At 39.1% G+C, this 16,495-nt stretch overlaps 1 protein-coding gene across 2 annotated transcripts in view; it reads right to left on the bottom strand.

Annotated features, from left to right (window-relative positions):
- NRG3 (neuregulin 3) overlaps positions 1-16,495 on the bottom strand; it is a 1,290,624-nt gene that overhangs the window by 101,269 nt on the left and 1,172,860 nt on the right. For both annotated transcript variants that reach the window (XM_082267408.1, XM_082267407.1), the window contains exon 5: positions 8,051-8,153. In XM_082267408.1, coding sequence (XP_082123534.1) covers positions 8,051-8,153 — 103 coding nt within the window. The remainder of the gene's footprint in view (positions 1-8,050; positions 8,154-16,495) is intronic.

Raw genomic sequence — 16,495 nt, 5'->3', positions numbered from 1 at the left:
AACATAGCCATATAGCTCTGGGATGCTCTTCTGCAAGAAATATTTCCTTCCTGGGACCTTCCATAGTGGTGTTCCAATGGCCACAAATTTTCGAAAGGCCTCCGAGTCCACCAGTTTATATGGCAGTAGATGGCGGGCTATCAGTTCCGACAAGCCAGCAGTCAACCGTTGGGCAAGAGGGTTATCCGGCATCATCATTTTTTTACGCTTGAACATTTGGGCCATGGAAGCCTACCTTTTTCTAGAAAAACTTGAGGATGGCATGATGGAAGGTGGAGTGGAGGACAATTGTGAGGAGAAGAGTCTGGATGGTGAGAGCCTGGAGTGTGCCTATGTGGGTTTTGACGGCATTGCTCCCACTGGGCTCAGTGATGGGAGTCCAGGTGCATTCTTAGGCCCCTTTCACACAGGCAGACCATTCAGATCCACCTGTCCATTTTTTTGGCGGATCGGAACGGTCCCCCCATGCATGTCTATGGGGCATCGGATGCCAGCGGAGTCAAATCTGGACGGATGGAAACCCTATTTTCCATCTGTCCAGCGGATCGTCCCTAGTTGAGTGCTGGACTTACCGTGACTTATGCATTGACTGCAAAGGCTTCAGCATCAGGGAACGCATAGACCGACAGGTGTCCGACTACATAGGGTTAACGGCCGATGTGGACGCTCTGAGAACTGATGAACCCCTGGACTACTGGGTGGGCAGGCTTGACCTCTGGCCAGAGCTTGCACAATTTGCAATGGAACTGTTGGCTTGCCTCTCGTCCAGTGTCCTGTCCGAAAGGACGTTCAGAGCATCAGGGGGGATCGTGACTGATAAGCTCACGACAATGTTGACTACCTCACATTTCTAAAAATGAATGAGGCATGGATCTCGGAGGAATTCAACACATGTGACCAGTAGACCATGTTTGATTCAAATTCCTCATGACAGGCCACAAATATCCGCCACCACCCATAACAATTAATGGTCCCTGTCTTAGGTAAATACAGCGGCATAAAAGGCATTTTATGTCCATTGAATGCCTAATTGCTACAGTCTGTCCCTGCTCCACACAGCAACCTCTCCCTACACGGACAAAAGACTTTTGTGGACCTATTAGCTAGCGACTTGTGTCACTATACAGTCTGTCTCTGCTCGACACAGCAACCTCCAGCCACAGAATACAAAGTCTGTGGGCTAATTTTTGGGGCCTGTACTGGCCGAGACTTACTTCTGTATCCTCCGTATGCCTAATGTACCTCCAGCCACAGAATACAAAGTTCTTTGATGTCGGGTGAACACCTGTGGGCTAATTTTTGGGGCCTGTACTGGCCGACACTTACTTCTGTATCCTGTGTATGCCTAATGTACCTCCAGCCACAGAAAACCAAGTTCTTTGCTGTCAGGTGAACGCCTGTGGGCTAATTTTTGGGGCCTGTACTGGCCGACACTTACTTCTGTATCCTGTGTATGCCTAATGTACCTCCAGCCACAGAAAACCAAGTTCTTTGCTGTCAGGTGAACGCCTGTGGGCTAATTTTTGGGGCCTGTACTGGCCAACACTTACTTCTGTATCCTGCGTATGCCTAATGTACCTCCAGCCACAGAAAACCAAGTTCTTTGCTGTCAGGTGAACACCTGTGGGCTCATTTTTGGGGCCTGTACTGGCCGAGACTTACTTCTGTATCCTCCGTATGCCTAATGTACCTCCAGCCACAGAATACAAAGTTCTTTGATGTCGGGTGAACGCCTGTGGGCTAATTTTTGGGGCCTGTACTGGCCGACACTTACTTCTGTATCCTGCGTATGCCTAATGTACCTCCAGCCACAGAAAACCAAGCTCTTTGCTGTCAGGTGAATGCCTGTGGGCTAATTTTTGGGGCCTGTACTGGCTGACACTTATTTCTTTATCCTGTGAATGCCTAATTTTTCAGACTGGCATTTAAAATCAATGGGTCAGTAAACGTTTCACTAAATTGTGAAACGGATGCGGACCCATTTTACAGACGTGTGAATGGACCCTATATGTATTTGACATGTATTTACCGGCTGCTGTCAGTTCTGGCTGATTTAGAAAAAAAAATGTTTGGCTCAAAAAAAAAAAAAATAAAATAAAATTGATGGCAACTTTTCCAATAGCAATACATTTGGTATGTCAGTGTCCATGTTGTGGGACTATGTGTGCACAGATAGTAAGTATTTTGTGGCTGCAAATATGACCAGGAGGTTTTTAATGTTCGCCTGCCATTAAAGTGAAAGGGGTTCGTAGCGAACTTGCGGTTCACGAACATTTGAGAAAGTTTGCAGATGGCGTTCGCGAACCACCCCATGTTCATCCGATGTCCGATGTTCATCCATCACTATATGTTAGTAATAGCAATGCAAAATTTTTACATTTTTATGCAAAACTTTTTTTTTGAATTTCTATTTCCAAAAAAGGAAACAAATAATGAAAAATTTAGCTGAAATTTTATCATTTCTGTCCCCTTACTATTTACAGTTTTTTTTTTTGCAAAATGTAATACTTTGTATCAACAGTAATTTTATTATTTATTTCTCAGCTATTATTATAGTGACAATAAAAAAATGTGTTAATCTTGATAGACTCATATTTATTAATTTTACAATATTTTGTTGTGTAAACAGCCATAACAGAATCATTCCCCATCAGCCACTATCAACTTTTTTGGGCATTCCATATGCGATTTCTGTTCTATTGTGCAGGGAAATTCTAACAGACCATTATATGTTGTGTGCATGGATCAGACATAAAAATCTACTTTTTCAACAATGAATGCTAATGTTTATTTTAAAAAATAACAAAATGCATCACTGTCTTTTTAAGAAAATCACACAAACAAGTGTGCACAGGTTAAAAGTGTCAATAAAATGTCTCTTAAAAGGTTGAACAAAAATAAATGTGACCAGTTCATAAACTTTTATCTATAGATGTGTCACTGCGAAATGAAATTACATTCAAATACCAACACTCCAAATGTGCAGCCTCTTATCAGAGAGATCTGAAGTCATGGCGTGTAACGTCATCATGCACCGGCATGGACTGTGGCCATCTTGATGGTTGGATGCCTATTTAATTTGTATATGTAATCTCTAGGTGCAATACTTTATTAAACTATCCTTGCTTTGAATCCCACTACACTATGAGGAGGCTGTTTTTTTCTCTCCCATCATATATGCTGATCTGATAAGAAATTTTAGTATTAGTGCAGTACTGGATACTGAAGTGGTAGTTTTGGAAAACATTTGCCTAATTTTGCCTAGAGCTGTTAAACTGCACTATTTGGTTGCTTGCTATGGTGACCAAATCTCTCTGGTAAGAGGCTGCATGTTTGGAGTGTTGGTGTTAGTGTAGGATTATTTGCCTGTATTTTCATCTCACAGTGACACCTCTATAGATCCAGGTTTGTGAACTGATCGCATTTATTTGTATTTTAAGTTTTGAGAGACTTTGTATTGACACTTTTAACCTGTGTACACTTGTTTTTGTGTATCGTGTCTATGACACGTTGCAGACCTTTGCAGACACAGGACTTGTGGGGACATTCAAGTCATGGACAATGCCATAATGGACTCTCACCTCACAGGGGTATGCCTGGGCAGCCACACTATTCTAGTTAGAGTTAGGGGAAAGGAGTTGTTCATATTGAACTGTTATGCCACACTTGTTCACTAAAGTTATATTAACCTCTATGAGCCTGGTCTGAAGTTATTCATAGGGGTACATGTTGGTTCTGGTGTATCTAAAGACCCAGGGTCTGTAAAGCACAAAGAGGTATGAAGTGACAATGTTACAAAAGGGTTAACTCGGCAAGAAAAGGAGGAGTGTAGTTGCCATTGGTAACCAAGTGAAGGAAAAAGCTACAAGCAGCCAGTCATTAGGTGTGATACCTGGTAAGGTGACAGGTCCTGGTAGCGAGGGGGTTGTTATCCAGCTCCCTCCCTAGCGGTCGGTATCCAATGGCAACTGAATTCAAACTTGCACTATGGAGATCCATGGTCTGGTCACAAGGAATGGGAAGTGAAAAAGTTATTAAATGCATACATGAGGTCTGTGCAAAGTGTATGGTGGAATCCCTTTCTGTTACTGGGAGTGAGGTAACAGAGGTATGCTGGAATGGTCTAGTGGACACAGGTTTAGCACATCCCTCTTAATGCAATATACAAGTTATAGTGTGGAGTGATATGGGACAAATCAGTTTTCAGAGGAATTCTGTATTATTACTGCACACAGTGAAGGCTCATCTCAAAGTAGGGGAACTACTTTAACCACTTAAGGATCAGAAGGTTTTAATGACCAGGCCATTTTTTGCGATTCGGCACTCATTATTTTAACTGACAATTGCACGGTGGTGCGACGCTGTACCCTAATCTCCCTACAAATAGAGCTTTCTTTTGGTGGTATTTGATCCCCTTTTTATTCATTGCACTATAAACAAAAAAAGAGCAACAATTTGGGGGGAAAAAATATATATATTTTTTACTTTCTGCTACAGTATAAAACATTCCCCCCCCAAAAAAAAAAATTAAAAAATCACATTTTTTCATCCTTTTAGACCAATTTCTATTCTGCTACAAATTTTTAGTAATAACGTTATTAGTTATCACGCCTACAAACTAGGGAAAAGATTTATGTCATTTTTATTTATTTCGTTTTCTTTACTAGTAATGGTGGCGATCTGCGATTTTTAGCAGGACTGCGACATGTCGGTGGACAGATAGGACCCCTAACTGAAATTTTTTACACTTTTGGGGGGACCAGTGACATTACTAGAGTAATCAGTGCTAAAAATATGCACTGTTACTGTAATAATGACACTGGCAGGGAAGGGGTTAATCCAGGGATGATCAAAGGGTTAAGTGTGAGCATAGGGGAGTGTTTTCTAACTGTATGGGGGAGGGACTTCTGGAATCAACACAGAGACCTGTGATGCTAAATAGAGAGGGAACAAGAGAGAGAAAGAGTTAAATCCAGAGAGAACAATGGTCTGCTGTGTTTACAGCCTAATGGGGGAGGGCGCGCGAATAAGAGGGGGGTGAGGTAAATGGTGCTGCCCCTGTATTAATAATTGACGGCACTTCAAACGGATGTTATAAGCAGGGAAAAAACAAATATGATCGTATTATCACTTCTATCACCACATTAAATATGATCCATACATATGAACATGTAATTGTAAACAGTGCCAAAGGTGTAACAAAGTGCTAATTTGTGGTATAAAGAATAAATAAAGTATTAAATCAATAAATATAAAAGACATTGTCATATATAAATATAAAGTGCTCAGTGGTGGGTGAATAAAAATAGTGGAATAGATAAATGAGTAAAATTGCCCAAGGTGCATAAACTAGTGATCAAATAAATATACCAGCTGATGAAAAGGTCTCACTATATGTGAGTAGACACAGTATGTGTGGGTTAGCACAAAATTAATTTATAAACGCCCACAGGAGCGCTTCTGCGAACCGGCATACAGGTACGGCGGGTTCACGCAGCCAAGCCAGCCTGCCACAGTATATCTGCGGTGGGCGGTCCGCAAGTGGTTAATGTTTAATTTTTCACATGACTGTGGTCTCTGACTGGTCTCGGGCTTTGGTGAGCACACTCCATAAGAAAAGTAGCCCCGCGAGTAGGGTGAGTTGCCTCACCCATATAACACATCTACGTTGATAAATGTATATTGCCCTGTTTGGATTCTGTCTGCACTGTGATTTTTGAGTAATCAACTTTAGGGCACCATGCAATTCATAGGGGTGGGTTTGCTAAAGGCAGATAGACTGTTCACGTTGCAAGTGCAGTTGCATTCTGCAAGGACATTTTCCTCAGTGCTTAGTGAATGAGATGAATCTCTGCTGACTTTCATTATCTAATCATGTGTAAGCAAACATCTACTTTCTAATTGTTTTTTGCATGTTATTAGGTATTCCTTGCAAATTGAAGTTTTACCACATTCACTAAGCTCTGGGGAAAAGGCCCTTGCAGAGTGCAACTTCATTTGCATACACCTTTAGTAAATGACCCCCATGGGGTCATCTAGACTTCCTCACATTGTCTGCCTTTTGTGATTACCATAAGGGCCAAGGTGGAAGCACCCACATGTAGTTTACCAATCACTGAATTAGCTATTCATGTTTGTTATTAGTGATAAGCGTAAGATCCAGACAGAAACTATGATGTCATGGGCTCACTTACATTTTTTTCACAAATTTATATATCGAAGGTGTGGGTTGTTATTTTGACTTGTTTGCATAGCTGGACACTTGTCATTTGATTTGTTTACTGTGGAGCTTAAGGCTCGGTTCACACTACGTCGCTCCGACTTAGGGGGCGACCTGTGAAGTCGCGTGCAGCGCGACTTCGGCGCGACTTGCACGGACTTCATAAAATTAATGTCTATGCAAGTCGCTCCAGGTCACCCCGAAGTAGTACAGGACCCTTTTTCTAAGTCGGAGCGACTTGTGACGCTCCTATTAGAACGGGTCCTGTACTACACTATGGGACGCGACGGTGCGCGATGGTGCGTGACTTGTCAGGCTGACCAAGTAGACTGACAAGTCGTGCCAGTGTGAATGGACACTTAAAGTGTATATCTAGATTATTAGTGAAATACACAGACTAGATACTGTACATATAGGTGAACTGTTATACCTGACAAAATATTTGTAATGATTTTCAGGCAGTTTTGTGATGCACTTCCCCCCTGGTACATTATAAAAGTATATAAAATATAACAATGATAACTTTATTTACTGGTTCAGCTTTGCAGATTCTGCAGTGGCCTCTCCACCTCCAGACAGTTCACTGAAGAATAAATCACTTTCATAACATTGCTGACTTATTTACTTCAACAGGTCATTAAATCACAAGACCGGCTGAACATAATTAGATAATCAGTAAATAAAGCAGCTTAAGCCTCGTACACACGCACAGATTGTTGGCCGACCGATCGGCCGTCTTTTGTCCAGTGTTGTTTGTTGGTTGAAATTTGCTCTAGATTTGCACTGGACTTTTGTTGGCCAACAAAAACCAACTTCAGAAGTGATGTCATGTGATGGTTGACTTTCCGTGTGTTTTTTCTTCTCTGAGCATGCCCAGTCTTGCTCATCTGATTTTTGTCTGCCGAAATCTGTACTGACTGAGGAACAACCGGCCGTGCTGTTGTTAGCCAACAAAAATTTTATAGCATGCACACCAGATTTTTTTTCGGCCGAAAATTCGCAGTTGGTTGTCGGAAGCATCATACTAACAAGCCTACAATCGGCAGATCGGACGTAGGCCGACAATTTACGGCCAACAATCTGTGCGTGTGTACGGGGCTTTACATATATGTATTTCAACTACTCATTTAGCTGTTGGCTCAATTTACACTTCAATGTTCTATTTTATAAAATCTGGACAGCAGCCATTCAGGTTTAACCTATGGAGCATGGTATCTGTGTGTGTGTGTGTTTGTGTATGGTGTAGGGGACTTCTGGCAGCATCAGCAGAATGCCATCTTATGCTTATAGGTAAATTAAATGTAGTTGCTATTTTGGTTTTTAACACCTTAGGGGACAGATGCCCACCAGACCATATTTTACAAATGGTATCTGGCAGAAGTTAATGGTCAATATACAAGTGCAACTCATACAATTAGAATATTATCAAAAAGGTAATTTATTTCAGTAATTCAATTCAAAAAGTGAGAAACTCTTATTTTATATATATAACCACCAGTCAGCAAGTGGTTAAACAATCACGCCTTTAGATTTCAAGACAACAGTCGCAACCACAACTTTGTTGGCAGTGGATAAGACTGATGAACATTATAGCTAACTAATCCTGCATTTATTGCCATAACTATCTGCTATCGTACGCATGTAAACATATTGTAAACATGAAGTTGGTGCTAGGAACATGTGACCCTCAATCTTGAATTTGACTACTTGACCAGGCAGCAGTATCCAACATTCCACTAAAGATTAAAAAGAAAGTAATTTGTGATAAAAAAAAAAATGACTTCATTAAGTCACAATTTTCATTCTAGCCTAAAATAATCCACATCTTACTTTGTCCTGCAGTAGAAGGCTGCACAAATCAAACCCACAGCTACAATGCCGAAGACGATGCAGGAGATTGACAGGATCTGCTGTTGGTATACCTCCTCGCTCTCTGCAAGCAAAAACATTCATTTTTAGATGGTGAATTGTCTTACAATAAGAACATCAAAGCTATTTCACTTCCTGGAAATCCGTGAACAAGCTACACTCGGCGGAAGAAATACAGTAATAGTCACTCATTTCCATATCTATGACTTTCAAAGCTGCAGACTTGACTTTTTAAAAGCAAGCTTTGTTTGCCTTTTAGAAAATATATGTGCTCACATTCTTCATATTTAAACCATTTTGAGATTACATTGGAATTTTACAAGAATGAACAATGACCATGCGTCATATCACAATACACGGGAATAAAAGCAGATTTATGGTACATTAAAATAGAACATATCTTTAAAAAAAAAAATGAGTAGATAATATCAGTCATTGTGTCCCACATTTTAAATAGTTTAATGTCTACAATATTTATATGACTCACAATACATGATTGGGAAAGTATATCTATTCATGTTTTTGAAAGTTTTACAGGTAACAAAGATCATATTTTTTATATCACAGGAAAAAAAGGAAACTGAAACAAATATTAAAAAGCTAGACCCAAAAACATAAAGATGATAGCATTGGTGTGTTTTTTTTTAACACATTTTATTGAAATTTTCAAAGAGTATAAGAGTACGAAAGTATTAAGCTATAAAGTTAAAGATACAAAACAAATAGACAAAACCATAAAGTCAATGACATAAAACAAATAAACAATAATAACACTATTACATATTATGATGAGATTTCAGAAATTATCAAGCTATAATCTGCATATAGCGGGGAGGGGAAGGGGGGAATACCACTGATTTAGAAAATAATGATACCAATAACAGTAACAGGCATAGCTTTTGGGTAAAGCAATTCTAAAGCGTGTGAGTAAATTGAGAACATACTCTAAATTAGTTTAAGAACTGTGAGGTCCAGTATAGAGACCTCTACAGGGGGGCACCAGGAATATACATTGATCATAAAACCTTTGGGAGAATCAAAAAAGGGTGGGGGTTACAATGTGTTGGTGTCCATATCATAATAGCTGCCCTATGAAGGTGGAGTGTTTCCCTGCATACTTGAGTTAAGTCGATACTGGTTCAAGCTGTATGACCTGTTCACTGGTAAAGGGAATTTAGTGAGGTAGGAGTCCCATTTGGATGACAACCAAGAGGAGGGTCCGGAGGAGAATTGAATGTCTAGAAGGTCTCTGCTGAGCAGTTTTGTTAACTCAGTTTTTACATCCTGGAGTGTGGGTGGGATGGCGACAGTCCACTTGTTGAGAATGGCTCTTCTGGCCAGCATTGATGTTTTAATGAATACAGAATATATTAAGTCCAAGATCCTAAAGCTGTTCTTTTCAAGTGACATTTTTTCACTTACCCATTCAGAACATAAGATAAAGTACAATGTTGGCTGGATTTAATGTACTTCACATAGAACATAAAATATAATGCAAAGGTAGCAGGCTACATTTAATGTACCCTGTACAGAACAAAAGATGCCGTGCAATGTTAGCAGGCTACATCTAATGTACAGTACTTTCTACAGATCATGTGGCTGACAGATAGCATGAAAAATGTGGTTACAGCTCTGCAACGATTTGAAAGTCTAACCTATTTCAGAAGGATATTTCGACATATCCATATGGCAAAGGTCTTAATGGTTGAACATTTGTAGAAGACCCCCCTCTCCTTTTTTTTCTCTGTTTATGATAATGAAGATAAGCTGATCTAACACAATGGTGCATTGCCCTGTTTGTTTGCAAATAAATAAGCTATTTAGCCAGGGTTGAAAAATTAGGAAGACAAATTTAAGCTACCTTGTAGATCATTTATCTTGATAGAGGCTTTACTGCCAAGGACAGATGGCTTCACAACATTGTTTCCTCCAAGCTCAGATATCCAGAAATAAAAGGGCTAACTGCATTACATAGCAGGTCCTCTACCTAGGAGCTTATACACTATATACTGATTATTTTGCAGCATATAACCATATAATTGCTGGATTGCTCAGTTTGGAGGGAATGGTACTCCTCCAGTGACACAAATGAAGCACACCCTTTTGAGCTGTTCCGGGTTGGTTTGTGGCCATAACCATAATTGAATTATTATTAATATAAACTAAGTTAAAATACAAATGAAGTGGCAAATCACAGATTTTGATTTATCTGAGTATATGGGTGTAGATTTGTCCTTTCTGCTGAATCATGATTACCTGTATTTCTAAATGTTATAGTTCTTCACACATAAGAAGTGTATGCAAAGCCAAACCAAAAATGAGTGACTCTGCAACTTTCTATCTTCCAGCATCAGCAGTCCTGAAGTCCTTTTATTTACCCAAAGGTTGTCATAAACAGATAATCTTTTTTTCACCTGGTGTTAATATTCATCATTCACTAAATGTCAAGCAATCTTTTTGTACTTTGTGTAACTTGAATCTTTGTGTAACTTGTAGTTGAAGGTAAGAACAGAAAGTTGCATACGGTATGCCTTTGAGTACAGAGTACAGATAACTATGGTGTTAGGCTCTATTCACACTTAAGCATGTTGCTTTTGAGTATTTCTGCAGTGCTTTCTTCTGTGCTTTTTGTGGGCAGATTTAAAAACACAAAACGCAAAATGTGGCAAAAATGCACTACATGCTTTACCCGTAGTCTCCCAATTAAAGTCAGCTGAACCAAAAAAGCAAAAAAAAAGCAGCGTTTTTGCATTTAAAAAAAAAATGTTCTGTTTGTTAAAGAAGTGTGGACTAAAAAAAAAAAAATTGTATACTGTATACTCGCTTACTGTTAGTCACCGCTCTGTGCGCTGCCCCTACAGCACTCACTGGAGCTCTGGGCTGAAAGCAGCTGGCTCAGACTTTCTCTATAATGAGGGGCTGAACCACTGCTGATCAGGCATCTGGGTGGATCCTGACACAACATGAAGTGGCTCTGTGACATCAGTTGATAGCAGGTCTAAAGTCCCGTACACAACGATACAAAAATTGGAAGTAAAATTTTGTCAGCCGAACAATTTGCAGATTTTTGGATTGTTAGTATGGTGCTTTCGACAGCCGATTAGGAATTTTCAAAATCTGGATGTGCAGGCTATAAATGTTTATCGTACATCAACACAACGTCCGATTTTCGTTTGATTAGTACAGTTTTTGTCTGAAAAAAATTGTGAGAGCAAGACTAGGCATGCTCAGAAACGAAAGAACACATACAAAACAATTCAACACATGACATCACTTTTGAAGTTGATTTCTGTCGTACGGGAATTTTCGGATTTTCATTATGAGACAAACATGCAACAAAAAAACGGATGAAAGATAATCTGATTGTGTGTACGAGGCTTTAGCATACTGTCAGATGATTCTGGGTCACAGAAATGCAAAAGAAAGTACACTTCTACCTAGAAGAGAAGTATGACATAAAAAAAAGCTTTGGCCATACTGTACTTCTCTTTTAGGTGCACCTGAACTGTATCTGAACGTAGAATTAAAGCCCACATATTTTTTTTTCCTTCTACATAGAGTAATGGGAAGGGTTATAACCCCTGTCAGGTTGTTTTGTCACCTGTATCCCACTGGAAGGATTCCCCTTCACATCCTGTCCCACAGCCACAACAGAAAAGAGAGAAAATCCCTCCAAAGTGGGGGAAATCCCTAGTTGTTGGTAGAACTAGTGATCCCACTTGAAGATTTCCCCTCTGTTCCTCTTCTACTGGTATTTTCTTTCACTTTCAGTGATATTGGTACATATGACAAAAAAAATAGGAAAAAATAGGGCCACAATTATCAATAAAAAATCTGATAGGTGTCCTACTCCTTCTACACTCTATCCAAAATAAAAAGTTTTGCCTTTAATACTACTTTAATTAACTAATGGAAGCAACAATACTAACCATAATTCCTTATTTTAGGTAAGATACTACAGATAAGATAGCTTAGTAAATGTGATGGAAATTCACCTTGTAAAGAACATCCAATCACAACAGCTTTACCACATTCATTACGTTATGGAAAAATTCCCTTGCAATGTGAACAGCCTTATTGCCTTAAATAAATTAACCCGATACTGTATAAAGACACATATATTGTACACTCATACTGGCTACCCTTCAGTCATCCACCATCGGCATTAATGCAGTCCTGCAGTTTAGGCCTCCAGCATTTGAAGGCAGTCACAGGTGGAATGGCAAGTGCTTTTAAGATGTTTCTCTGACTTAAGTCTGCTTCAACACAAATGTATGGAAATACATATGTACCATCATGTGACAGCCATGGGGAGACTGCAGGGGTGAAGCAGGTGCACTGTCAAGAGCTGCAGTCGGATATACTGTATGTGCAAATAATCGTATCATCCTTGGACAAAGTCTTCTCCCATGGTTATAAATTATATTGCATATTTACCTTGTTACTATGGGGTATAGGAAAATGCCATAATCTTAACTAACCATCATAAGGCAATTGGTAATATAGTCCTCAAATGACAAATATTTCAAGAGTCTTTAAATTATAAAGATGGTGTGACCAGGAGCCAGGGCATACCCCACTTTAGCTTAAAGTTCCATGCAGTATGGTGACAGGTATATATGAGCTAAGGCCCACTGTTTGAAGATAAAACAAAGCAAGGTGCAGAGATGTGTAAATAAAATGTAGTTTTATGGTAACCAAAATAAAGTATTCAGTAATGTAAAAATAAATAATATCAGTATGATGCATGAAACACAAAGGCAGGAGTGAGAAGAAGCACATTCCACAGTTTGACAGCTGCCTATGTTGGATCAAAAGCCAGAACTGGCCAGGGAAATTGAAGCCGCACAGCATTCAAGCTGTGCATGGACAGTCAGTACACCAAAAACAAACAGAAGGCTTGAGAAAGGGGCTAACCACCCAGAAAAGCCTTGGTCCCTGTCAGACCCACCTACTTTCATTTGTTCTTTGCAAATAGAATTCCTGACAGAAACGCTAGACTTAGCCATGAGCGAGAATTTTTTCTGGCATAGTGGGAATTTCTATAGACAAAAACAGGGTGTTGCCATGGGGCAAAATATGCCACCTCAGGAGGAAGTTATTTTCAGCAAAGAAAGACCCGAGCGAATCCTCTACAAATGATATATAGATGATATATTTATAGTTTGGGGAGGTACTGCAGATTCCTTTCAAGAATTCATGCAGGAGATAAGGGCCAACAACTACCTCATATCCTTTTCAGAATCATGGAATAAAGAAGCCATAAATTTTTTGGCTCTGGTCATATACAACAAGATGGGAAACTATGTACCAGGACATTCTTTAAAGAAGTTGACCGGAATGGCTATATTCCAATACATAGCTGCCACCATCCCAGATGGCTAAATGGAGTTCCTAAAAGTCAGTTGATACGCATCAGGAGAAATTGTGATAGCGAGGCAGATTTAGAAAACCAAGCCAATACGATTATTAAAAGATTAAAAAAAAAAGGGTATGATAGAAACACACTGGTAAAAACGAAGGAAGAAGTTTTAAAATATAACAGGGAGAACATGTTGGAAACGCGACAAAAGAACAATAACAACAAACATGGGGTGACCTTTATGACAGGCTTTTCTAAGCAGTATAAACAACTTGAAAAAAAATTATCCAAAAACATTGGCACATTCTAAGGAAGGACCTCATATTGGGAAAAATACTTAAAAAAAAAACACAATTCATTTAAAATAAACCTATGACTTTGAGAAACAGACTGGCAAAAAATGTGGTAGATTTACCCAAAAAAACTAACATGTTCTTGGATCAAGTGGGGTTTTTCTCATGTGGACGTTGTGTCACGTGTAGAACTGTTCATCATAGAACCCGGAAAACCAAGCATTTCACATCTACTAACAAAGGCACTTGTTTTAAAATTGACAAATTCATTTCCTGCGAGACAACCCATGTGACGGATCTACTGGAATGTCCATGCAAACTCCAGTATGTAGGCAGGACCACCAGGAAACTAGGGGTTCGCCTACGAGAACACATAGCAAATATTAAAAAGGGGTTCAAAAACCATAGTCTATCAAATAATTTTAGACTAGCACATAACAGGGATCCAACAGGACTTACATTCTGTGGAATAGATAGAGTAATGTCTAACTGGAGAGGGGGAAACTTAACCAGAGGGGTATCCCAAAATGAAGGGAAGTGGATATACCCTTTGAACAGCATGCACCCTAGGGGTTTTAATGTAGAATTCAACCTTAATTGTTTCTTATCCAATTGGTAATTCTTAAATTGTATCCTATTTTAATTTAAATAAAATTGTAAATATTATCAATATTTTAAAACACTTATATTATACATAATTCAAATAACTCAATAGCTGATAGGGATATATAGCCCCTTACACTAATTGGTTTAATAGCTTAATGAATATGAAAATATATATCCCTTGATACGGCCATCTATTTATATTAGCATCTTTATTGTTGGGCTAAAATATTTAATTATGATCATATACATAGATAGATTTTTATTGATTTATATTGATTGTTTATTTTAATACTTTGGTATATCTTGGTGGCATTTGGGGTCTAAATTTGTTGGGTAAGGAATACGCTGACATGCTCCCCCTTGGTGGGTGTTGATGGGGCTGGGTATACTCAACAGGAATAGGTGGCCTATGTAAACAATTTTGTTTCCTATAGGTTATAATTTGTGTTTGGATTATGACCACAAATGCCACACACAGATCTTGTTCCTATTTTAAATAGTTTGCGATTATGTTATGTTTGTATCCGTATTTATAACTTATCCCACATGTATAATATAAAGACGGTAATATGCTCATTCCTGTTGGGTGTAGATTAGGCCGGGTACACCCAACAGGAACAGAAAGTAAAGTCAATGGTAATGGTTTGAGGAGGTATATAAGACACCTTCCTCTCCATGGCCGGAAATACGTCTGTGATAACGCCCAATAGTCGGGCGAAATGCATTGGCGCAATTTCCGGTTTACGGCCAACTATAGGTCACTTTCAGTCACAGGGGAACGCAAGCCGGGACCAGCGCTCCCCGAGCGAGCACCGTTAACCAGGAAGTTCCTTTTGTTTATTCACGGCTCATTTTATCTGGGAGAAATGTGAGTGTTACTCTTGTTTTATTAATAAATAACATATGTAAATGAGATTACGCTATGAGAGTCTTCCTTCCACATGGTCATTAACAACATTGGTCCATCTGGGGGAGACCGAGTACTAGAAGCAAGTCTATTCCAGGGAGAGAGTCCAAACCTACTTGAGGTTTAAAGCAGCATTTTGTTCCACACCGGACTAAAGCGTTTTTGACCCATATGCAGTACTGCTACGGGGTCCTGGCAGTCTGGTAAGTGGAAGTATCCTTAGGGAGTGGATCCACACAAGATTGCACTTTATTTTGGCACGGATTGGCTCTGATCTGCATAATAAGGAGCACAAAAGCACACTGCACTTTCACTGGCTACTTGCTTAAAATTGAACTTTTGAGACTTTAATATTAAGAGAGCTTTTTTTACTTTTCCATTTATTTATGATTGTTTTATGATTATTTTATGTATATACAATTATGTATTTTGCACTATATCTTATTTTTGATTAGCACTGTTGTGGCACTTTAATGAGATTTCTTGAGTTGGTGCAATATTAGAGTGGATATAAGTTTTGCACTATTTGCACATTTTGCACTTTACATTAACTTTGCACTTTACTTAGTATACCTATTTTGCGCTGTGTACCGCCTTTTTTTGATCTTTACGAAATTACTAGATTTTTGAACAGTGGCACTTTAGGTTTTTTTTCAATCCATAGCGCAGGGACACTATATATATTTTGTTTCTATCTTGTTTTTAAAGAAAAAAAAAACACAAGTACATCCAGTTCAAGGGGGAAAAAAAGATGTGATGTGCTGAGATGTGCCTCCCGCACTCAGTTAATTCCTATCCTGCCTCCTACTCTCAGCGGCGGAGGAAAACAGAAAACAGAAATAGAACAGAATAGAAACAGCTCCTAAATGGCACAACCAGGTCAAGGTGGGACAGTAGCATGGTCCATCTTTTAGTGATGTCTGCTATCCTATACCCACAGTTGATCCACAGGTAGGCAAAAAAAACCCAGGAAAGCATGATCCAAATTTCTCCAGCAGGGGAAAAAAAATCCTTGCCATTCCCCCAAGAGGCAATCGGATATTCCCTGGATCAACTTTACCTATAAATGTTAGTATCCAGTTATATTATGTACATTTGGAAAATAATCCAGGCCTTTTTTAAAAGCAATCTACTATTCAACATTTTCACAGCTTTTACTGTGAAGAAATCTTTCTATATTTGGAGATTAAATCTCTTTTGCTCCAGATGTAAAGAGTGCCCCATGTCCTCTCTTATGA

The sequence above is a fragment of the Pelophylax lessonae genome (genome assembly GCF_965119305.1).
Source record: "Pelophylax lessonae genome assembly, chromosome: 9".
In the NCBI taxonomy this organism is placed as follows: Eukaryota; Metazoa; Chordata; class Amphibia; order Anura; family Ranidae; genus Pelophylax; species Pelophylax lessonae.
Note: the sequence above shows the minus strand (reverse complement) of the source record. Positions and strands in the feature narration are given on the sequence as shown.